Source organism: Simochromis diagramma, unplaced genomic scaffold (genome assembly GCF_900408965.1).
Source record: "Simochromis diagramma unplaced genomic scaffold, fSimDia1.1 OVJJ01000321.1, whole genome shotgun sequence".
NCBI classification, from domain to species: Eukaryota; Metazoa; Chordata; class Actinopteri; order Cichliformes; family Cichlidae; genus Simochromis; species Simochromis diagramma.
Genome location: NW_024386772.1, coordinates 10,772,735 through 10,798,123, shown reverse-complemented (window position 1 = coordinate 10,798,123; position 25,389 = coordinate 10,772,735). Strand labels below are relative to the sequence as shown.

At 40.5% G+C, this 25,389-nt stretch overlaps 2 protein-coding genes across 3 annotated transcripts; one reads left to right on the top strand and one right to left on the bottom strand.

The window, feature by feature from the left end:
• tbcd (tubulin folding cofactor D) lies at positions 1-25,353 on the bottom strand. 2 transcript variants are annotated; one of them, XM_040047973.1, is made up of 39 exons: positions 24,897-25,353; positions 24,753-24,803; positions 24,567-24,664; positions 24,341-24,442; positions 24,081-24,227; positions 23,334-23,389; positions 21,830-21,962; positions 21,162-21,207; positions 20,534-20,666; positions 20,299-20,441; positions 20,138-20,198; positions 19,911-19,985; positions 19,712-19,806; positions 15,001-15,157; positions 11,107-11,164; positions 10,990-11,019; positions 10,554-10,639; positions 9,149-9,229; positions 8,976-9,049; positions 8,717-8,834; positions 7,173-7,233; positions 7,055-7,077; positions 6,935-6,966; positions 6,784-6,846; positions 6,623-6,699; positions 6,259-6,340; positions 6,038-6,156; positions 5,849-5,940; positions 5,366-5,506; positions 4,441-4,524; positions 4,044-4,202; positions 3,735-3,873; positions 1,725-1,846; positions 1,554-1,631; positions 1,377-1,463; positions 1,201-1,288; positions 378-487; positions 214-298; positions 1-127 (listed from the first exon to the last, which is right to left on the bottom strand). In XM_040047973.1, exons 1-39 carry the CDS (start codon positions 25,081-25,083, stop codon positions 104-106), a joined length of 3,597 nt encoding a protein of 1,198 aa, XP_039903907.1. In that variant the 5' UTR covers positions 25,084-25,353; the 3' UTR covers positions 1-103. The 2 variants fall into 2 exon arrangements, with proteins under 2 accessions (XP_039903907.1, XP_039903916.1); XM_040047982.1 differs by having other exon boundaries at positions 1-124.
• Positions 15,457-19,658, top strand: znf750 (zinc finger protein 750). The gene is made up of 3 exons (XM_040048049.1): positions 15,457-15,856; positions 17,399-18,664; positions 18,771-19,658. Exons 2-3 carry the CDS (start codon positions 17,406-17,408, stop codon positions 19,354-19,356), a joined length of 1,845 nt encoding a protein of 614 aa, XP_039903983.1. The 5' UTR covers positions 15,457-15,856; positions 17,399-17,405; the 3' UTR covers positions 19,357-19,658.
• Positions 25,354-25,389: the final 36 nt, after the last annotated feature.

The window sequence follows — 25,389 nt, the reverse complement described above, 5'->3', positions numbered from 1 at the left end:
TAATTTCTTTTATACATTTATTGTATTTCGACTGTTTCCATGTGTTTTATTGGCAGATAGAAGAGCTACCTGACACGGGGTGTTCTTCATTTCCTGTGAGTGATCAGGAAACCTGGACAGGGCCCTGCTGATTAAAGACAGCAGTTAGGATCAACTCAATTCAATTTGTTTGCCTTGTGCTCTAAACTCTCAATAATTACGCTAAATGGTTACCTTTGTAACTGGTTGTGGCCTGGGGACTCCTAACCAGTCGCAAAGCTGATTCCTATGTGGCCGAATTGTGGCGAGGTCGCTTTCCCTGGAAAGGAGCATGGCAACGTTTTACATACTGCTTATAGTCAGTTTATTTAACAGCTGCCTCCAGTATGACTACTTACCAGTTAGTGTCACTTAGCGAAGTCATGGCATCATCCAACACCTCTGGATCAACAACATCATCGTAGGTCAGAAGCATCTCATACATCTGGCTGGCTGTGGTCTTTCTTATCTACAGTTGTGAGAAATACAAATTAGAACAAGAGTCAAGAGCTATTCCAGCAATCAGCTATGCTTGATCTGAACATATAAACTGAGAACTAGACATGTTTTGACCTGATGACAATAATCATCACCCTGCATGTGTTCAAAACCACATGCATATCAATTCATCCATTCATTAAAAGCGAGCACGTTATGCTCACATTTATTTTATTCTTGGACTCTACTTGAGTAGCTTTGCATGATTCACAGTTCAAAAGGATTCATATATCTAATACTGGTTTCAGTGCAGCTCTGTTGATACACTGTCTGGAGAAAAAAAGCTGTTTTAGCTTTGAGGCCCCTTCCTTCTGATAGGTTGCCTCTCACAAACAAAAGCTTTGATCAGCAGGTGGGTGGGGCTTATGTGCTCACTGCCAGGGCTTTTCAGAGCAGAAGAAACTAGAAACTGTGTTTAGAGAAGTCTGAAAGCCAATTGTGCACTCTGTAACAGCGTGACAAAATAAGGAAAAGCACAATAGGTCCCCTTTAGTCCACTCAAAAATACAACGTGATGGGGCTCTAGTTTTCCTTAGAGCTGGCTATAAATATACAAAAAATATAAACAAAGCTGAATGTACAGTAATTAGGTGTTGAGATCTTTCCACCTGGATGAAACTGTTGATCAAAAAAACCCAACAATCCTGCTTCAAGGATAGCGGTGCACGCTCCAAGTAAACCTACCACAGGAAATGAATGGCAGAGCAGCAGCAGCAGCTGGGACAAAACCTTCTTTCTCACCTCACCTTGGAACTGGATCAGCCCACATAAACTGGGAAACACAAACCGGCATAGTCAACATACATTTAGCTTTAGCGATTTGCATCATGTGTGCATTTATCAGTGAGACAGAGACTTACACTGATATACATGCTCGCAGCTTGGAAATGTCTTTGGACTTCTTGAATTCTTTGCAAAGGGCCAAAAGGTCCACACAGAACGGATGACTAAGAAAACACAGGCAGAAAAAGTTTAGCTCTGACAAACATCCACATTTAGTTTAATACAAAGAAAGAAAAACAAATGACAGCACTCACTTCTCTTGCGTGGTGAATATTTCGAAGCAGCTGTTAGCAAGAATCTGATTGAGCATCTTAAGAAAGGAAACGGACACTCTAAAAGGAAAAGAAAAGAGAATATATGCAGCTTTTACAAGTGTAATGTACTGAAAACAGGACAGATAAAAAAAGCCTCACATCATCACGTACCTGTCATTGTGAAGATTGTCTCTGAAGATCCTCAGCAAAGTTTCTCCAAATTGTCCCAGAGCAGCACTATCGCTCTGAATCAATTTCAGATGGTCAAACAGAGACTGGGAAGAGAAATGCACCTAAACAGAAACAGAAGAAACTAGTAAATATATATAAAAAATAAATAAAGTGTTATTGTAAAACAGTATGATGTCACAGTGAAGATGAAGTCTGAGCTTTTTGTATATAAAACTACATCATTTTAACTGATCATACATAATAACACCTAAGTTTTGGCCACTGTAAGGTCCGTGTCTATAGTTTAATGCTTGTTCCAAATGGAAAAAAGTGTCTCACGGTGTTTAAGAGACAATAAATTCAATAAGACAGGACAGATTGACAACCCAAGAGTACTTGTACATGCAGTACAAAAACACTGCCGTGTTACGACTCTTTTCCTGTCATTCAAAGGCAAAGGTAGGAAATGTAAATAGAAAAAAAACTGAGAAAAAACAGAAACCTGGACTATAACATTAAAATTACTGTGAAGTTATTGCTGAGCGAGTGCAAACTTGAGGAGCCTGGGAAAGAAAAGCATCAGATATTATCAGACCACAGCGAAGAAAGTGTCAAATCTTGACATTTGCAAGATAGCAACATAATATAGTTGCACAATGCCCTATAAACAGAGTTACTAAGAAACTCTTGGCTGAAAATCTCATCCACATTAATGCACATATATACACATAATAATAACAGTTTTTATGTTTCAGTGGTTAATTTTCTGTTTTACGCCTACAACTTTTTCTGTTGTGTGGCTGCTCTTTTTCAGGGTCATGTGGGCCATCTACGTCCACACAATTCCTGGAAAGTTGGTAGATGCTTCATGTCTCTCTGGCCTGTGTGAATATGTGCCTGTGGTGTGAGAACAGTATTCTTGGCCCATGGATTGATGCAGTCTTGGCTCAGTTTCCTAAATGCAACCCTGTGCAAACATATCACTACTTCTCATCTCTGAGGATGTATCTGCAGTAAAAACCACTGGAAGACCAGGACGAGAGCTTGATTGTCTCTTGGGGAATATATTTAGGCCACCACTGGAAGACAAGTTTGACTTTACTGGCCTCACTGCTGCTATTACAAGCATTAAACTTATTTTCTTTAGTACATCTATAAACACTAAAAGCTAAGAAATAACCTAACTGGCTCCAATTTTTGTGTGCAAGTTCTCCTCCGAGTGATTGGCTTTAACAGGTTAGGTCATAACAGACGAAGGGGGGAAACTTGATCAACCCCAGCTGAGCCTCCCGACTGACGTTGAGTAAAATATTAGGACAGGAAATTAGCTAAACTCCAGATACAACCTATGGGATGTTCCCATTTGGAATCTGTAGGTAAGTCTGACTCACGCTTGGCCATAAAAAAGACAAGACGTAATCAGGTGGAGATGAGTAACATAGCTGGTATCAATGACTCGATGGACTGCCGTAAAGGCAGGTGTTATAAGTCAGACACGAGATCAGAGTGCATCAGACTGATAGCTCCCCCTGCTGGTCTAAACTCAACCTGATTATCAACACACAAATCTTATTGTGTGTTGATCTTATTGTAGGATGTTTAATGCTGAAAAGTACATTTCTATAATAAGCCACTGCTTTATTCTACGCACAAATATCATTAAACATCTACTGGACTTCATTAAAAACACAAAAGCCCACAATAAGAGGTGCTAAATTTGTCCCTCTTTTCTGAGACGACTGAGTTCTTTAACATCTACCGGATGATGTCTTTTGAGTCTGTGTTAGCCAGTGCGATCCCCTTTGCTGTGGGAGCAGACTCAGGGTAGTGGACAGCCACAGAAGCAGGAAATCATTCCTACCGGTGATCAAACTTTACAGCTCAATAGGTGAAAATCTCCACAACCCTAAATCACTCACTGCCAACCTTTTAGACGTTTACAGATTAAAACTATCACCCATCTGCACATAACAATGTAAAGATTTGACAATATTCAACTTCTCCACCTACTGTGGACTCTGTGATTCCTCCCACAGACACGGTGAGCCCCAGCAGAGTATGGTACTGATACTCGAACAATCCCAGCAGCTGGGCGATATACTTGAAAGCGTGAGATGGAGCATTCCAGTTCAGAGTGGTTGTGGTCTCACTGAAACACAGAGCAAATGGGTCACAGATCAGCAAATAAAGCTGTCATCTACGAAACACTGTTAAACTGCATGTGCATGTGCCAAAACCGACCAAACACAAAAGGCTGGTTAAAATTATAGCAATTATTAAAGCTCCTAAAGCTAATGGTTAACTGTGGTAGTGACTCACATGGGGAAAATGCCCAACAGCTCCTCTCGGTGGGGAATGTGAGGTACTACAGGATCTGTGCTGTGAAGGAGGTGAAGGAAGATGGTGCCAGCGTGGGCTCTGTAGCGATCAATCTTCTCGGCAGATTGCTGGGCCAGGCAGCACATCATACATTTCACCCTACATACATTAGTGTGAAATAAAGACAATGAGCACTATCACTATTCTCTCACAGTTGTGTTTATACAAGTTTTGCTGCCATCAAGACTTAAGAAAAAAGATCTTGAACTACAAGAAGCTCAAAGGCAACATTGGATATAATTTATATGACAACAATAAACAGTAAAAGTAAAGTTGGAGAGCCTAGAACATACAGAAAAAACAGAACATATTTCAATAATTAAAGATTTGTACTCACATGTCTGCTGAAAGGATTTCTGGAGCACTGCTAGCCACCAGCATAGTCACATCTTTCAGACTAGTCATTGCCGCCTCTCTGACCCTGAGCAAGTGACACACACAGTATATTTAAATGGCATGGGCTTGAATAAACCCCACCACTTTCTATTAAATCTATCAATCTATTACTTTTTTTTAAGGTAATCTAAATGGACTGGAACTTATATAGTCGTTTTCTACTCCATCTGGGCACTCAAAGCGCTTTATACTACATGCCTGATTCACCCATTCACTCTTACTCATTCAATCACTTTTTTTTCTATGCTTAAGTGCTTTCTATCTAATGTTACACACATTCACCCTCTGATGGATTCATCAAGGGATCAAACCACCAACCTTCCAGTCAGTATTTGAACTGCTCTACCTCCTGAGCTACAGCCGCATAAACAACAGAAGACCGTTGCAGTTTTACAGGATTCTGCAGTTTTACAGTCAAATTAGTTTCATGGCTAAAGGGCACAATTTGTTTATGTGAAATGCTGATCAGGGTGTTTATTCAAAACTTAAACACAAGCAACTTGTGAATTCTTGATTATATATGATGAAAATAAGGGAAGGACTGTCTTCATTCAGTGTTATTACGAAAGAAAAAAAAGATTGCAGGTAAACAAGGAAGAAAAGCGATTCAAGAGAAAGAAAGAAAGAAGGAAATAACAAGATTACTAGACAGTGTAAAAGCAAGCAGCCCATCCCATGTTGGAGACAAGTGACAAGCCTGGTGACATTCCAGGCGTGTCGGTAACCGTGGCCTGGAGCTACCTGTGACATGGGCACGTCCCTTTGTGGAGGGACAGAAGAAGACCAGACGTCTCAATGGGGAAGAATTCTTCCTCCCCGAGGCGGTTAAAAGAACATATGTGCCTTTGAGGAGCAATTTCACTCACCAGGCCCCGACATCCCCTCTGCTGTCGGTTGTGTAATCGACCATACTGGAGAGGAGAGTGCCATACACCTCATCTACATTCGCAGAGCACAGGGTAGAGTCCGGAGAGCCTTCAGCGCAAGCGCCTGCTTTCACACTCACTCTGGTGGAGAAAATGAAAAACAGTTTGCAAATCAAAACATAATTTAAAAGGACAACGAGAAATATACACGAACCACAGCAAAGAAATTAAATTTGAATTTTGAGGAAAGATACTATCAGAGAAATGGTCAGACATGCCCTTCAGGTCCTGCAGGTATAGTCGGCCAATTGTTTATTTTAGCACCACTGTCTACATATCCACGTGTTTAAACTAGCAGGCAAAGAGCCGAGGACAGACAAGCAAACATAACAGTGCAAAAATACACACCAAAGAAACAACAGGGTAGAAAAAAATGTAGATAGAAGATGAGAAGTCAATAAGCGTGTGCATATGAATACTCACTGAGCTACTGATGTGATTGCATCTCTCCTCGCCTCAGTAAAAGTCCCTTCCTTCTGGGTTTCAGCGCACAGCTGCCGAAGGCCTTCAATGATCTATCACAAACACACAAACCAATTTATACCTAAAATGCAGAGACAGCTAGATGGAAAACGGCTTGAAAATGAAAGTGTGGACACACTTCAAACACACCTGCTTCAATTTGCCATGGATCATAAATTTTGGCAGACAGCCGAGGGCCAGGGCAGATCCGCAACGAGTGAGCATCTGTGGGTTGTTAAGCCCTTCAGTGTACTGAGACACCAGAGCATCTAAACATGTAAGGACACGGACATGTTACAGACATTAACCAAATCATACAGATGAAATCCATATTTGGTTATAGAATAATGAGAAAACCATAGCTAAGCTACCTTGCATTTGTGGGTCAGCCTGGCCTGGACTGGCCTGGTAGTACTCCTCACACAAGGCAGACAAGGCTGATACAAGTGCAGCCTGCAGACACAGGAAAGGGAAGGCCAGAGAGTAGAAAACAGAAAATAGTCCACAAATAAACAAATGGTGACAGTATTTGATTCCACAGCTTTGAAAATGACCAAACTAGTACACACTCTGGTGGAGCAACCACTTTACCTTATACTACAGATACCTGTGTTTTGCTCTATTGATTGGTTACAATAAACAGATATAACTGACGTATAAAAATGAGCATCATCATTCTCACTGGTTCCTGGAATGACCTCAACATTAGAGAAGAATGAAAGGCATTAAGCTTACCATAATGCCATCCTTTGCTCCACTAGAAACAAGATGAAGAGTCTTTATGGTGTCGTCTATAATCCACTGCCAGCCAGCTGTAACATAATACATACTGTTAGCTGTGATGCTGGGGAAAAAAAAGAAAAGCAAAACCTCAGTGCTGTAAAGAACTGCCTTACTAATGATGGGGTCGTTCTTGAAAGGCATTTTGGACAGGGACAGCTTTTCTATAAGACTACAAACTGTGAAAAAATAAAAAACCAAACAATCAGGAATCGTCAGCATGTCATGCAACTATTTTTGAAATTCCAACTTTGCATGTAAACTTACTTGCTGGTCTCATCAGCTCTCCACCAAAGCCCCTATGTAACAAAATAAACATAATTGTAATACGAGTAATATATTACTGATCTGCCATACTGCAAAGCTAAACAGATTATTTCAGCATACCTGTACTGTTTTCGGTCGTGTAGCTGAAAGTGGGCCAACAAATTTAAATGAGCAAGAAGAGCAAAGTTTGTTTAATTTGAAGTTAATCTTGAAACTATTTTTAAGTTCATGCACTTACCATTTGGTGAATGTTCTTTAAAGCATCCACACATTCTGGAGAAATCATGTCCACCACAGTCCTATGGGACAAATACAAGCCCGATTTTAATAGTGCCATCATTTAATGTGCCAAAGGCTTACAGGGCACTGTCAAAGCACGCTGCTAAAACAATTACATGGACACTTTGAAAACACATCAAATCGTTATGGGTTATCTATATTGATAAGGACTCAGTAATGTGTTAGTAACAAAAAGATGCCATATTCAGGGAGTCCATTTTACTGAAATTTGTATGGCCCGATGTGCTTCCATGCATGCCTGACAACATCAGGGCATGCTTCTAATGAGATGACAGATAGAGTCCTGTGGGAATCTCGTCCCTGATTTCAATCAGGGCATCACTGAGATCTTGTACTACCTGGTGGCATCAGATTGACCAAAATATAATGTACCAAAGGTGCTCTACTGGATTTAGGTCAGGTGATTGTGGGGGCCAGTCAAGGGTATCATCGTCCTCCAGGAACTGCCTGGACACATGAGGTCGGACATTCTTGTCCACCAGGAGAATGCCAGGACCCAAAGCGCCAGTATAGGGTCTGGCAATGAGTCCAAGAATTTCATCCTGATACTTAATGGCAGTCAGTGTGCTGTTGGCTAGCCTGTAGAGGTCTGTGCATCCCTCCATAGATATGTCTCCCCAAACCATCAATGACACACCACCATATGCTGAATGATATCACAGGAATCAATATTTTCCTTGGCTTCTCCAGATCCATTCACGTCTGTCATGTGTGCTCAGGGTGAACCTGCTCTAATCTGTGAAAAGCACACAGTCCTGCCAAATGTGGTATTTTATAGCAAATGCTAATTGGGCTACAAGCACGGGGTGCTACAAGCTGTAAGGCCCTTAGGCCAGCCTCGTGAAGGCTTTTTCTAATTGTTTTGTCAGAGATATTCACACTAGTGGCCTGCTGGAGGTCATTTTATAGGGCTCTGGTAGTGCTCATTTTCTTCCTTCTTACACAAGCAGATAGGAGGAGCAGATATCAGTCCTGTTAAGGGGTTAACGACCTTCTACGACCCTGTCCAGCTCACTTACAGTAACTGTCTGCCTCCTGGAAACTCCTCCATGCTCCTGAGACTGTGCTGGGTGATATAGTAAATCCTTCGCCAGTGGCACATATTGATGCGCCATCCTGGAGGACTACCAGTGAAACCTCTGCAAGGTCCAGTGAGGTGTGGCCTCATGCTAGCAGTAGTGACACTTAAACTAGCAAAATGTAGAAGTGGCCTGTAAAACCATTCCTGTGTTGGGGGTTGTGTCATTGTTTCCCCTCTAGTGCACCTGTTGTTAATTTAATTAACACCAAAGCATGAGAATCAAACCAACAACCCCCTCTGCTACTTAAACGACCACTTTAATATGCCAGAAGTTCAACTGACTTAATGCTTTACTCTGATTAAAAAGTGTTTTTAACCCATGAATATTAAGGTTTAAAAAGAAGTTTCAGTTCTAGACCAACCCTAGTTAATGCTACTTTTATTGTGTATATAAAGCCTACCTGTTGGTTTGAAGGCCCACTTTGTACAGAGCATGTGTGATCTGCCCGCAAGCCTGGATGGCTCCATGCCGGCCATGGAGATCAATACCCACGGCCATTTTCAACAGCTGCGGTAAAACTGAAACCGAGCAGGGAGGGGGAGTATAAAATTTCCACTCTTTATTTTTAATTGAAGGTTTCATTCAGTTTCATAAAGCATTTAGCAGTTGAACTAAAAGACAAACATTGACTGAGAAACAGGTAGGGTGACATTGTTTACCTGTTGCTGCCATATAATCAGGCACTTGAGGCGTCAAGTTGTGGAGAGCTTTAGTGGCAAGCTCTCGAATCATACTGCAAAATACATACACAAAGATAAATAGATAAATAAATAGGTGAAAACAAAACAGTGTCCTTTTCACATTTGGCAGCATTATTAATGCAAGTACTTACCCATCCCAGTGGTTGATCTTCATAGCTACTAAATGGTCGATCATGGATTTGGTGTACTCTGGGAAACCTGCTATATAGACACTTTGAGACAAGTAATAAAAAAAAAAATAACAACACACATAACAGTTTTATGCATGTTTTGGTAACCAATAGAATGCAAACATCAATTTAGCCACACTTAAATCACATCTGCTATCACTGTGCTATGTTCCTTCCTCGTTCAGTATTCATTCATGCCCTGAGGCTAGCATCTTTCTTCGTTTTCACCGCTTAAATGTTTACTATGTTGGTGACACATTCCTGCCAAAGGTGCAGATTCTTGTAAAGGGTAAAGTTTTTCTGCACTGGCTTCAATATACACTTTATCAAATGTGTATGTGTATATACTGGGTTATAATATTAAGATTTTTGGTGCCGTTACAACTCAGTTACCTTAACCCAAGGTCATGTGATGATGTGATGATGGACTGTACACTTTATGTAAAACGTTAATTTGAAGCGAGTGAAGAGTGGAGCCCATTGACCTAGCAAAGATGAGGTATGCTTGCGTTATGGCAACTTGTCAATCACAAGGTAGCCACTCCCTGAAGCATGCCATGGTTTACTGTCTATTTCACTCTGAATAAGACTGCAGTGCACACAAAGACCAGTTTGCTGTACTGAAAAGGTCTTGAAACTGATTAATCAAGAAATAAGGAAAGTGTTTACTCTAGTATAAAATGGAAAAAAGTGTAATTTTCTTATAGACATAATAAAGTGTGACCTTATTTTGTCATCAGTCACAGAAGAATCCAAGATTATGACATTTCTGGACAGGTTTCTCTTTTTAGAGTGGGAGGCAGGGTCTATCTTCTAGAGCAGCGGTCCCCAACCGCCGGGCCTCGGACCGGTACCGGTCCGTGAGTCGTTTGGTACCGGGCCGCAAGAGTTGAGGCTCGGGTGTGAAATGTATGGTTTCCAGGGTTTTTATCGGTTTTCAGCGTTATTTTGTTATCGTTTTTATCGTTAACTCTGTTTTCCTGGGTCTTTTCACATGTGTGTTATGAATAAATATTTTTTTTTTTTGGTACCGGTACTAGTTTTATTTTGTTGTATTTATCCACGACACCTTAAAGGCTGGTCCGTGACAATATTGTCGGGCATAAACCGGTCCGTGGCGCAAAAAAGGTTGGGGACCGCTGTTCCAGAGAGAGAGTACACCACCCACTTTTGGCCCGAATGATTTTTTTCTTGCTTGTCACTTATAGTGAGATAAGATATTTTTAATTAGGGACAACACACATAAACAGTAATGTTAGGAAAAACTGAGATTTAATTCTCTGCTCTGCCAGTGTGAAAAGAAAATGTATTACCTGTTTCCAACATTTATTTTTTAGGCTACTGTGATTTGTGTAGTGTTTCTTACCTGATGTTCAGGTAGCAGTTGTTGAGATTACCAACTGCATAGTAGTCTGCTGTTGTTAAGATGTCAATACCATGAGGAAATGTCCCCTATTGAGACACAAGAAACCAAGAAAGTGCTGAAATGTTTCTACTGCATTTCATTAATTAAAGGTTGCTCATATTATTAAACACTGAGCTCATGATTATGAGATAGAAAACACACAGTTAGGTTCCAAATTCAAGAAACGATCTCACAGAGTTATTGCTCGAGGTCTACTTGCAAATCAAGCTTTTGCTGGTGCCCTGCAGCCATACTGGGAGGCTATTTCTTTACTTAAAAGGTTCTCACTAACAAGGCAAGTTTGAGCATGAGCTAGATATTTGGCAACAAATAAGCTTCAAATCACAGCGATTCTGTTAGTCACAATGTTCATGTAGTCAATACTGAGGTCACAAACCTGTCTGCCGACATTCTCCTGGAAGGCAGCCTGGGACAAAAAGAGACAAAATGAACTCCTGTCCTGTGACTGTATGTCTTAGTTAGGAAAGCATGGGATGTCGAAAAGAGAACTTACAGATGCAGCTCTGCGGCAGTTAACATTTCGATCAAACACAGCTGTGATCAGCAAAGCACTGCAGAAAGACACAAAGTATGTGTTAAATACATTCAACCGCCACCAAACGTGTTGGAGAAGGTAATAACTTTTTCTTGTCACAGGGCGTTAAGTAAAGATGAATCAGCCTTCTTGTACTTTGTTTTTATAATTTTTCTGCTTGACGGATACTTCAATTTTAGAAAATTCTGTAGTTAACGCTTAAATACAGTTTTTATGCATATGGAATTAAAAATATACTAATATAAATGTTAGACTGCCCCATTCCTGTGAAATTAACCTCAATCTTCACCAACAGTGTACAGATTCTTATGAGCGCACAGATGAGTCAGATGCTAGGTTTCAATTACATCATTATTGCAAACTGTGATTGTGAACCACAGATTCTCAGCACAGACGGTAAACCATAATATGATTAAGCATGACGGCCTTCTGACCTAAATATCCCCACACCACGTTTAAGTGGGGGCCAACCTGTGACAGGCTGAGACTGACTGCTGTTGTCCTTTTTCCCTTCATGTACCCAGCTTCAGCAAGATCCCAGCATGGAGATTTACCAGCTGCCCAATTTGGCTATGCTAACTGCCCTCACCCTGAGGGTTTAGAAAACAAACTTCCTGGCTGAACTCTAGATATAAAGGTTACTCTAAATTACTTTTACCAATGCTACAATTAGTATATAGTTTATTTATTTAAGTTAGTAAGAATACAAGTGCATGAGTGTGCCCCCAAGCCACTGACAAAAGTGAGTTTTCTGTGAATGTCATCAAGCTTTGATGAATAGAGCAGGAACCAGCTTGTCTTAGCATTACTGCCAAACGGCGACCGAAACCTACAACAGCAGGCGAAACCTGGCAGTCCTGTAGGCTAGAGAAAGGGAGGGTGTTGTCGCGACTGCTGATGATAATTTGCAGGGGTTCAAACTGACACTGCAGAGCTGGTCTGCACAGTCACAGGCCACAGGTCCATACATGCACACCAAGAAAAAGAGCTCAAGGATGAGATAAACCGTTACTATTAACAAAGACTGAACACACGTCAATGGGTGATGTCGTACTTCTCTGCATGGTTGCTCATTAGATGGGAAAATCTCCCGATCTTGGTTTTTATTTTTAGAGCTAGTTCTGATTTTAAAGTGAGGCATATAAAACATTTTACTCAGCAAGTACCGTCTGTTAATGTTCATGTAAAAACAAACAAACAACGATTTCAGTACTTCTTGCCATGCCCGTATAAGCATGCTGCATGCAAATGAAGTCTTAACTAAATGCCGGCAGTTTAACATAGCAGCTGCTGCAGCAACATGAGGGGAAAACATGCAGAAAGAAATGCACGTCTAATAGAGATAATGCAGTCTAAGGTAACAGAACATAAAAATCATTTTTATAAATTTGATGAGGATTGTAGGAAAAGACCAGATTTTGGTTCCTTGTTTTTCTAAAATAAATTTCCCTTCATGCTGCACCAGGGTTAAAAAAATACTGAGATAAACCTTTCTGCACCAAACCTATAAACCTTCTGTTTTTCAGTCAAACACCAAAACAGAGCAAAATGTGCTCTTTAGCAGATATGCTAGATAATACTCCAAATGTCAACGTCCTGCAAACCAGGAATGCAGATCTTTAGATACTGGATCTCATTTCAAAACCGAAACGTAATATAAAAAGTTCTATGTAAAAAAAAAAAAAGGACTATAGCCTTTATTTAGCATATAAAGCCCATGTTGTGCATTTGCTTTAAAAACAACAACAACAAAAAAGTACTTTTCCCACCCACTGCCTCAGACAATTGGAGCTTTACTGAATCTATTTGATTTTTACAACATAAAAATCCAAACTTGTAGCCTATTCTAAATTGAACACATGAAAACATTATCAAATGGCGATGTATGTTGCCTGTGTGGGGACATGCAAGACTGATATGACACAGAAAAACTGGTGTGAGGCAGTAAAAACACCTTGCAGTTTCTATGCAAATTGTAATGATAATGTCACTCCTAACAGCTGCAATCAAATGACTTGACTGATTACTTGACATGTCGCGTGCACCGATCTCTTGATTTCAGCTGGTTCTTTGCAAAATTTCTATCCTCCATTTTCAACTGTATTATATTAATTAGAAAGGTGTTTCTAATTCTTAAATGCATTAACTTTAAACTGCTCAGGAGGATAAATGCTGACTTTGCTTGAATATTTAACCGCAGCAAGGTACTGAAGGAATCTAATGAAACTGAAGATAATTCTCTAAGTAATTATTTTGCATTTTACTAGTGGAATAACGATAATAGTTTTCCTCTGGGGAAATGAGGTTTGTTATACATTATCTATAACAAGTGAAATTACTTTGAAAAAGTAATTAATTATAGTTACTAGTTACTTCTTCAAAAAAGTAACTGAGTTGCAATATTCTAAAAGTAATTAATTACTTGAAAAGTAACTATTAATGTAACCCTCTGGGGTCCAGGGTATAATTGGCCATTTTTCACTACTTTGATGTTTCCTCTACATTTCACCGTTAAAAAAGATTTACTTTGCCTTGATTGGTATCATTGTTTTTCAGCACAACCTCACGTGTTTGAATTTACAGTTATGTTTTCATTTTGACATACTGTATTAACGCAATTGATCTAAAATCAGACAAAAAAACATAAATTCCAAGTAGAAAAGGTCTTTTACTGTAACAACCACAAACATGTTTATTTAATCATATTTCATAACTTTAAATGCAAATATAAATTGCCAATTTTAAAATCATTTGCACAAGTTTTGCAAACAACAACAAGTTATTTGCAGCCATTTACCTTTTACCCTTTTTTAAAAAAAACATTTCAAACTATTTACAGAACAATCAGCTGTTCTGCATTCAATAAGATGCCACACAAATTATTTGTGCCACTCCAAAAAAATAATTTCTGTCCACTATAAAGGAGAACATCACAGCTTGATACCTGCAGATAGCAGTCACCTCATTGCTCTGACACACAACACAAAACTATCCACAACACTACACACTAACTACACAAGACAACACATTAACTACACACTCCAAACACGCTAAACGTCACAAATCTCTCACATCTCAAAACTGGCTCTCTCTCTCTTTTTCTGCTCTCTCTCTCTCTCTCTCTCGCCATCACTCCTAAAACTTCCCCCTATTCGTAAACAACCAAATGTCAGGTTGCCATATCATTTTTTGATTCGTCGACATTTTTCCACCAACTCGAAAGAGGTGTTTTTTGTTTGTTTGTTTGTTTGTTTTTTGGTCATAAGCAGAGAGTGCTTGCTAGCGCTGTCCTTAGACCGTAAACGTGATGAAACTATTGAGGAAAAATGCGTATATATTGTTTATCATGACTCTGGTTTTACGTGGCCTATCAACACAATTTAAAAACTGGTATATATCACCTTGTTGCTTTGTCATCTTTAAGTGGTCATGTGATTGGCTTACCACGACTACTTTATTCTTCCTCAGTCAAACAGCAGCACTCATGCGATTGTTTTGCCCCCTTAGCTCCAGGTGTTGTGCAAAAAAGTGATCGTCGGCCAGAAAGTGATTGCCGCCCGTGGGAGCGTGCCGCTGCTTAAAGCTGTAGCGCCCAGATTACTTACAGCTACTTCCGTGCAACTGATTATAGGTGCTGGAAGCTAAACACAGCTTCAACCGTCTGTTTGTTGAAAAATAGTAACGCGACCGCTCCGCATTTTCTTGTTAGTAACGGTAACGGCGTTGTAACGATAGGAATAGTAATTAGTTAGATTACTCGTTACTGAAAAAAGTAACACCGTTACTTGTAACGCCGTTATTCCCATCATTGCCTATGTGTAGCAGTGTTTCATGTGTATAAGGGAAGGTTACCTGGCAATCTGAGTGACAAAAGGTTTGAGCTCCTTGGGTTCATAAGCCCTCGCAAAAGACCAGCAGACGTAGCAGGCAGCATCACGCACATTGGAACCAACACTGCACGCTCCTCTCTTTTCCTCGTAGATTAGGGACTTGATAATGAGTGGCACAACTGCAAGCAGACACCGCAGTGAGATGAAAAGTTGTCAGAAATGTCCAAAATATATATTACATAAACTGCATGAAATGTTTTTGGTAAGCAAAGATCACTACTTTATCTTCACAAAGCTTGACTTTTGCAATTCCAGATTAAAGGAGAGTAATACAACATGAAAATAAGCTAGCACCAGTTCATAAGACTTTTCAAGGTCAGATTATGAACAATATAGTAAGTGCATGTTATTTAGGATGATTATCAAAATAAATGTGTTTCATAATAACAGAACATTTGTTTTAACAGAAAATAAAAAGGACTAATAGGAGAATAAATGGCCCGCCTGCTATTAAACTTTATTTAAAACTTCATATACATTTTTTGTTCAGTTGGAACCAGAAAGAGGAAGAAGGATTGCAACCCCCCCAACATGTAAATCATTGCTTGAGGCTTGACTAATACCAGGTACATCAGTGTTGCCCGAGGGCCTTGCTGTTTAGATGAAAGCTCCACCCACAGGTGAGACAACTCCTCAGAGATAGAAACTCGCCACACAACAAATATCAAACACATTCATGATCACACACACGTTCACCCACTCTGAACTCTGAGCACGTACCGACGGAGGTGTCCTGACCAGAAAGTGCCGTGCGGCGTGAAGCGTGGAGCAGCGCACTGGATAAAGAGGATAAGATACTGACCCTTTGGCTAGAGAAGGTAGGGTTTGTTTTGTTTTTTTCTTTTTTTTTTGTCTTTCTTTTATTAACACTAAACTTATTTTCAGCACTCTATCAAAGCATTTCTGTGCCAATGGATAAGACTGACTGTGATTTGTAATGGTGTTTCTAACCATTTTTATTGGCTGCATTCAAGGGTAGGGATAACTGTGCACCTGCTACCTCTTGATCTTAATTAGTCCCTGCTCAGGCTGCAGTAACTGAGCCACAGGTAAATATCTGAGCTCTGCAGACAACCTTTTAACCAGGTCTAAAATACTTATTTAGACAGCAGACAGACGGCCTTCTTTAAAGAATATCATCTTTAAAAAACTAAACTTACCTGATCTCACTCCATCCAGATTTATTTAAAAAAAACAAGTAAGTTTAGATCCTTTATTTTGTTTTTTGTTTTTGTTTTTTTAAAGCTGTATTATAATGAAAATAAAGACTTGTTATAAGAAGGCTTTCGAAAGACTTTTACTTCTTAAGAAGGGAGTGGTTTTGCATGCTACCACAGTTGGACAGAAACTCGAGTGGCAACTTCTTGCAACAGCGCATGACAAGCAGGTTCCTCCGAGTACGCCCACCAACACTGAACTTACAGCTTTAGGTGATGATTCGTTTCAGAAGCCTGAAGTGCTACAGATGCCATCCTTGTTTGCAGACTTACTACCGTAATTGCTGATATTGTTCAGCTAGCGTGAGCGCTGTATCACAAGAAAAACTATTAAACAATTACTTCCAATACTCATGCATCTCCTGAGCTGGTGAGCTCATCAAGTGATAAATTCATCCCGCAGGTGTAGTCATGGGAAGCAGGTGGCTGGTGGTTCCCACGCCGACAGCGCAGAGTTTAGTAGATTGAGAGTGAGAGAGGGAGCGAGCTTGTCTCTACATGCCCTCGAGGTTTGTGCTAGAAAGTGTGTAGTCTAACTGTCTAGTGGATTAGCAACTCTCTAACATTAGAGGCGTGATGAGCAAAGCAATCGCAAAACCGACTGCCGAGTGAAAGTGCGAAACATGTGGAGGTGTTTGCAGGCTGCCGTCAATCAACCAAAACGAAACTAGGACAGAACTGCATCTATGCAAACGTGTGGCAACAGTTTTGCATATGGTAGGCTACTTTACATATTTGGGTATATTTCTGTTTGGTGTCCAAAGCACTGTGAAGTTGCAGAAATACATTAGCCTGAGGGCTTGGTGTTTTGTGCAGCTAGAGATTTTCTGGCTGAGCAGCTGAAGAAACACTCACCGAAAAATCAACCACTTTTTACGGTAACCAGTCAAACAACTTGAGCAGGCTCATTACTTGACAGCAAGCTTGGGAATCTGGTACAGAGTAGGGATGGGCATTTGGATGGATTTACTGGCCATTGGCAACTGGCCTAGTCCATTGACATTTGTGACTTTTTTTGTAAGACGGGTGTGTTTTGTTTTTTTTGCCAATTTATTGGCATGTTTACTTTAGAATAGAGGTACTTCAGTAAAATCTAAACCATTACTAAATCTCCAACTATGGCACGCTATACTCTTCTTTCAGAATCAAGATGGAGACTGTTCAAGAACGCAAGCCAAAAAGACCCCACTATATTCCCCGACCACCAGGCAAGCCTTTCAAGTACCAGTGCTTCCAGTGCCCGTTCACCTGCAACGAAAAGTCCCATCTTTTCAACCATATGAAATACAACTTGTGTGAAAACTCCATCTCCCTCGTATCACAGAAAAGTGGGCAAACAGCTAGACAGATGAAGGCAATGGCAAAAGCAATCCCTCCTAAAACTAAGGATTTAACAAATGCCCAACCAGCAGTTCAGAACAACACTCCAGAGAAGCAGGGAGCTGAAGAGAAGAAAGCTGAGAGCAAAGATGACACAGAAAAGGTCGATGTAGGGTGTGACAGTCCAGTCATCAAGGACAATCAGAGTGCAGCAAATCCAAATATGGTTTCAGAGGCACAGAGCACGGAAAGCAACGAGGAAAAGGATCAGACGCGCCCATCTGCCTTCTCACCTGTCACACCCAACCGTGACGGAGCAGAAGCTTTCAAGACACCTGTGAAGCAGACCGAGGACTTGCAAGCTCCTGTTCCCACTTTCAACCACCCACGCTTCCCATGGGGCACCGTTTCATCATCCATTCCCTTAAAATCATTCGCGCCTCTCTTGGTTCCCGAATATTCTCCTTATCTCCAGCCTGATCGGCCCCTATATCCACCTTACTATCTTCCAGGAAATCACCATGTGAATGAGCCAAACTCTCCTTCCTTTCAGGCAGATTTTCTGGATCCCCAGAGGCCTATGGTACAACAACCAGTGACTCCAGCTAACACTTCCCCATTTCCCTCTTTCTCATACAGGTACTGCCATCCTCTTCACCCAGGGCACCCTCTGCCTTACACTCTGTACAGACCCCACGAGCTTTCTATGCCAATTGCAGGACACAGATATATTCCTTTGGATATGTATGGCCCAACTTTTGGCCATAAAGACTATGACTTGTACATACATTCACGTGCCAGTCTGAACCACCCACACACTTCTACACAAGCAGAGAGCCACCACGGGCAAAGTGGAGACAAGGCAACAAGGCTGAGTCCCAAAGAGGGCAGCTCAGCTCTGGGATCCCCTGACAGACCCAGCCAAGCTCACATCATCCAGCGAGACATCGAGGCGCTGCAGTACACCAACATCAGTGAGTCACAGATCGGCCCACAATTAGGAAACAAGTCTACAGCGGTGCAACCCATCAAAAATGACTTAAGACCAGAGGAGTGTGCAGAAATGTCAGCTCAGCACGTAGACAGAGGGTAAGCAAAATTCAAAATTTTGGATGTATTAATTTTAAAAAAGTTTCTGTTTCTATTATTGTATTGTTATGTTGTGTACATTATGGTTTTGGCCTTTCCGTTTCAGATTAGCTGAGAACAGCAGATTTTCCTTCATGTCTGATTCTGATCCACATCCTGAAACTTCATCAGAGCGTCATGAAGTCGACAGCACAGATGATATGGCTCCCCTCAACCTCTCAACAAGAAACCACGACAAGGAAAAAATTCAGTCTGTCGACAGACTGAGCTGCTCAGACACAGTGAAATCAACAGAGCATGAGTCGCCCCTGAACCTCAGCCTCAGAACTTCTCAGACCAGCCCTGTATGCAGCTCTCCAACAAGCACTTTAGAAGATCTTCAGCAGAGCTCCATTGAAAAGCTGGATGAAGAGCCTTGTGACCAGAGGCAGACTGCAGCTCTGGCACTCTGTCAGCTAGCCATTGCAAGCTCTGCAGCGTCTTCACGTGACTTCAGTACTATAGACGAGCCCTTGACAGATTCCACGGAAGCTAAAAGTCCTGTTTATCAAGAGAAGAGCAAACAAACGACCAGGGCCAAGGCAACAGCAATCAAAAGACCACACAGTGGAAAGGCTGAAAACAAATGCCATAAACCCAAGAGAGTAAAAGCGCCCGGACGGGTTCTGAGGAGGAGATCTCGTTGCTGCTAACAACTAAACTCTGACTATAATAAGGACTATCTCTGATCTAAAGTCTAAAAGCCTCATTGATAATGGACTTCTTATTGTATTGATTTAGCACCGAAAGATTTGACTGTTTTAGCCAATAGCACTGCTACAAGGTTAAAAATGTAAAATGTTACACTGTTCTTTTTTTTTTAATCTCAGAAATGACTTGAAAAGGTGATGAGCAAATTTTGCAAGTTTTCCAAAAGTTGAACAATTTTGTAAAGCAGACAACTGTAAATGTCATGTCATATGTATAAAGATGCTTAATAAAATAATAAAAGTTGTTTACAGTAGTCTGTGTATCATACATTAAGTATTGAGATATTAAATCACCTACCATCTGTCAGTCTGGAAGGCAGCAGCAGTCCTCTTCTACCCAGTTCAGCAAGTGCCAGGCAGCCTCCATGCCAAGCGTTGTCTGTTTCCTGGAAGCTTCAGGATCAAAACACATGCAAAGCATATCAAAACGCAGAACATTGCCCCTCTATGAGGGGTAAGTAACAGAGAGAGCCGAAATGCCCCAAGCATGAATGTACCTGAAGCAGTCCAGCACTGATCCAACCACCTCATCTGCCAGCTCCTTGGGAAGCCTTCCAGTCACCCTCCCAATGCTGAGGGGTTAAACAACATAGATTACTGTAACACAACAACTCTTTCTCATGATCTGCTTTTGACATATCAAAATACCAAAGACAAGCAGCAACATGGATGCGTTTTTATAAACAGTTCAGGTTTTTCAAGTGTCATATAAAAGGTTTGTTACCCCTTTGCTGCAGACCAGCGCACGATTGTTTCCTTATCTTTCAGTCCCAATAGCAGATGTTCTGTAGAATAACATGCAAATCAGATTTTTTTTATTTTATTATTATTTTTAAATGTTTTGTAAGGACAAACATTTTAAATTAATTGGAGGCAGAAACTTACCAATGACAGTCTCCACTTCCTCAGGAATGTCGTAGTCCTCCTCCTGTTCTTTTGTCTCCACTTCAGAGGTCGCACCAGTACTGTCTGCAGCCGATTGGGACATGGAAAGGTTTGCTGCTAAGGATCGGTTGCCTCTCTGATACCTGAAAATTTTGCATATTACAAGAAAGCACACACACAAAATGCATTTCTGTGTTTCTGCTTATTTTAAAAACTAGCTGGTACTAAATCTGACCTCCAAGCGGCCAAACGGGGCTTTAAAAAGGTAAGGCCGAGCCTCTGGGTTAATTTGACACCAAGCTTCCTCAGCATGGCCTCGCTGCTCTCTGACAGATGCTTCTTTTCCAGACACTGTAGAACTGCAGGAGCTGAGGAAATTTATTTATTAAATTTATTACATGAGCGAACACACAGGAATATAAAAAGTTTGTGGAGATTAATACTTAGATTGAAATATTTTCCAGGTAGTGAAGCTATTAAACAATTAGTTAAACAACAATCACATGCCAGTTATACAAGAGACAGCATGTCAGTGATTCTTTTTATTTATTTATTTTTGTCCCCAAAATGAGACTGTAGAGCAGGGGTGGGCAACTCCAGGCCTCGAGTGCCGCTGTCCTGCAGGTTTTAGATGTGTCCTTGATCCAACACAGCTGATTCAAATGGCTAAATTACCTCCTCAACATGTCTTGAAGTTCTCCAGAGGCCTGGGAATGAACTAATGATTTGATTCAGGTGTGTTGACACAGGGTGATGTCTAAAACCTGCAGGACACCGGCCCTTGAGGCCTGGAGTTGCCTACCCCTGCTGTAGAGCAAAGTCTTGCTTCTTACTTTGTGCATGAACAAAGAAAAGGAACCTACCATACTGCAAGAGGTCATCTCGTTTTCCATGCTTGAAGAGCTTTGCCTGTAACATAGTTTGTTTTTTTTCAATGCAGCTGGTACATAGCTGCACTTTTAAGCATCTCCCATTAACCACAAAAACATGTAAGCTTGAGTTCTGAAGTCTTGAGACTAAATGCACAGAGCCAGTTTTGAATGCCCTAAGCAACACCTTGGCTCCAGGTTCATTTAGCAAACATTAAGTGCAAAGCGACGCTTTTTAAAAACATGCTATACAAGTTTACGTGCCAATTATACAACATTCATGTGCATGCTTGTGGGATCCATTAGATCACCTTAGATTAGACAAAGTGATCTAAACGTAGCTTATCAATGAAGGTGTAACATGGGAAAAAACGTCTGTTGTCTTAAAAAAACAAAAACAAACAAGAAACGTTTTGCTTAAATCATTAGATGAAATTGAATTAAGTCACTTGAAGCTAGAGATCCCACACATGCAGCAGGTGCATAACACACCTGCTAAAACCACACAGGCTATTGTGTGAAGCATACCAGTCATGTCAGCTCTTGTAAGTCCCCCTCGACAGGTTTTATTACACACAGACTACACTGTCTTCAAACACACATACACACACAGACAAGTATGCACACAACATACAGGCTTGAGTGTGAGTGCGTATGTTTACCAGAGACTGCAGAGCACCATCCAACACCACAATGTTTCTTAATGATTGATCATTGGTCTGGGATATAGTGGTTAGATTCCAGTCCAAAAAGTCTCCGAGGCGCTTCTGTTTCACATCAGGGCGAGTCATGAACCTGCAGAGTCATGTAAAATAAGACAACACCATGAAAGACCAAATCGCTGACACTAAATATAACAAGAGCAATCTTGCCCTCTACTGGATAAAGACCTGATTACAGATCAATAGTTTTAAATTGTTTGTTGGAATTTACTTAGAACAAATTTACTTAGAATCTGAGATATATTTGTAACCAGAGGCAAAATGCTTTAGTAATAATCTTGTATGGTTTTCAGTTAAAAACATATTTTCACAAACATAAAGGTCCAAAATTAAAAACATCGTAACTCTGTTTTTTAGCTTAGCTTTGAAGCAACACACTGTAAAATAATTAAGATTATGGTCATTTGAAAAATACCCTGGTTTCCACTAGACTGAAAGTGACTATGATGTCAGCAGCACCTGAAACACACACCATATCTTAAATCTAATACTGCATGCTACACTCTCCACTCCAACACACAGATGTCTAATGGAACAAATACCAGAAATAATTTATTAAACAGCAGGGGAAAACATTATTAGATCATAAAAAACTAAGTTTAAAATAAAGTCCATAAGAATTTGAACAATGTAAATCACTAAAAAGATTTTAAGTCAAAGAATCAACATGTGGTTGAACTGCAGACTTTCAGGTTTAACTCAAGGGCTTTGACAGAAATATTGCCTCGACAATATTACTACACTCTGCTCAGATTCAACCAAATGCAGGTGCATATATCCCACCTAATGCTAATGATAAGCTTGCTATGAGCGAAATCCATGCGGCCATTAGCAAACAACAACCTGTACACCCTGAGGCTGCATTTATTGTAGCAGGTGACTTCCACCACTCCAACCTAAAGACAGTATTAGCTAAATTTTATCAACATGTCTCCTGCCACACAAGAGGGGACAACACAGGACCATGTGTATACAATTGCAATTCTTTTTCTGATAACATATTTTATTCTGTTATATATAGTATTTTATTCTATTCTATAGTATATAGTATCTTATTCTTATTATCTTATCCTACTCCAGTGTTTTTCTTAATTTTTGCTACTGTAACTTTAGACTGTTCACTTTCTGCTGTGGTACAACAAATTTCCCATGTGTGGGACTAATAAAGATTATCCTTATCCTATCCTATTGCTGGAGCCTACACGGTAACGCCCCTCCCCCACCTGGGACAGTCTGATCACCTTTCTTTGTTTCTCCCCCGAATATTCACCGCTCATCAATCGTGTGAAACCATTAGTGAAGACAATCAAAGTGTGGCCAATGGGAGTAGGTTGTGTACTCCACAACAGATTTAAAAACATGGACTGGAGCATGTTTACCTCTCAGGTATGTTACTAAAAACACTGTTTAACTTTAAGTGTCTGTGTGGTATTTGTCCACTTACTTTGATACCAACACAGATGCAGCATTTCTTGCACTGTCGCTCACAACTAGATAAGACTGTGGAAGAAAAAAAATAGTGCGATTATTCATACTGTTTAAAAATACACAAACACATACTGTATTATGCAAATTCGAAAAAATTGACAAAAATCTTAAATGACAAGATTAAATCTAGTGCCAATATCACACTGCTGGATTTTCTTGTTAAGGAATCTCTGGTGGATCAGTTTGTACAGGAAGGCATATATATCATCAAAAATCAAGCCGCAACCACTACATAGCGACTCCCAAAGTGTGGGCCGGGACCCCTGGCGGGATGCAAAGGTACTGTAGTAATAGAAATTCACTTTAAAATTACTCTCAGATATGTACAGTTAAATATTTCTATAAAATTAGTTTATGTATATAAAAACTGGTAATATGAGATGGTTTACTCCTTATTCTGACCTAATTTCACTACTCTTGTACTGAAGTTTGTGTCTCAGTGGAAGGTGGGTCACACATTGGCCTTAGCACTTTACATATGACTGAGTAGCATTAGCTATCTATAACCAACAGCCTTTGTTATGTTTTTTAAATAAGTTTTTCAAGGAAACACATCACTTTCTTTCTTATTTTGATTTGAGTTAAAATTTAAGACTAAGTGGGCCCCATGCGATTTTCTTTTTTAAGTAGGCCACAGCACTCTTGACTTTGGCAATGGCTGTGCCAAAACATAAAAACATCATATCACTTTGGTATAACTAACCTTGGCAATAGCTAGAATGCGATCCATGATAGGCTCTCTAGCCTTACCACCATCTGACTCGAGGTGGCCATCCAGACGAGAAAGATCGAAGGGTATGAGGCAGGTCATAGACAGCCATAACAACAACATGTACCGAGTTTCCCAAGTCTGGAACAAGTAAATAAATAAAGATCAAAACAATATACACTATTGCCTATAGGTATATGTAACTGATGCATCAGTGTGAAGCTATTATTTTTCCCTTTAAACTAAAGCCTCACCTCAGAGTCACTGGGATCCTGTCTGGACATCAGGTCCAGAACTGGCTGGACATCGGCCACCTCATGAGGAAAAAGCTGCATGAAAATTTTATAGCCTCTGACCTAACCAGAAATAAACAAACAACGCGCAGGATTAGTGAATTTGCTGCATAAGACATGCAAGAGTGCAGTCACCATTGCGGCTTTTATTCAGTGCAGTCAGGAGGTTTTTAATGAGAAAACTGACCTTGCAGATTACGTAGAGGAACTTGAAACACAAATGAACCAACGAAGGTGGAGACTTTTCACTCCTTATAAAGTCCAGTATCATATTTAACATCCATTCTAAAATAATAAAAAAGGAACAAAATAAGGAAGGAAGTGTTTTTATAAACTGTGTGATTTTACTTGTAAAATAGCTGTTGTAGTGTACCTAGATGAGGGTCCAGCAGATGAGGCTGCTCTTGATATCTGTTCATTATTACTGCAGGGAGAAAATAGCAGACCATCACGTCTCCAAACTAATCACTTAAAACTGCTTATCTTGGGGAAGCTGATTTATTTGTGACCGTCTCACCTAGGAACCTCTCTGTAGTAGACTCCCTTGGCCCCAGGTCTCGGTGGACCTCCGGCAGGCTGGAGATGAGGGCTGTGGTCTCGCCTCTCTCACTGAAGCTGCCCAGCACACAAGTCTGCACAATAGCGTCCGCCTCTCCTCCTCCTTCACCACCGGAAAACCCATTCTCCGTCTCCGATAGAGCCATTATCGCAGACCTTTAGCACGAGTATCTGTTGCAAGTTATGACAGGTTAGCTAGCTAATATTAGCATTTGTGCCAACAAATAAAAGTGGAAAGGTGGAAATTATTCCAGGAAACTGGTGAATTGAATTAAAACATATACTGATAAGATGCGTAGGAGGTTCAGAGAGTATACGCGCGAAATATGGCAGCTCTCAAAATTACATAAACTTCACTGGACACAACTATTGTTGATGTCTATAACGATGCAGCTAGCTGTTGTAGTCGTACCCCGCCCCGGTACGGCAAGCGAGATGGCTCACGTGGTTGA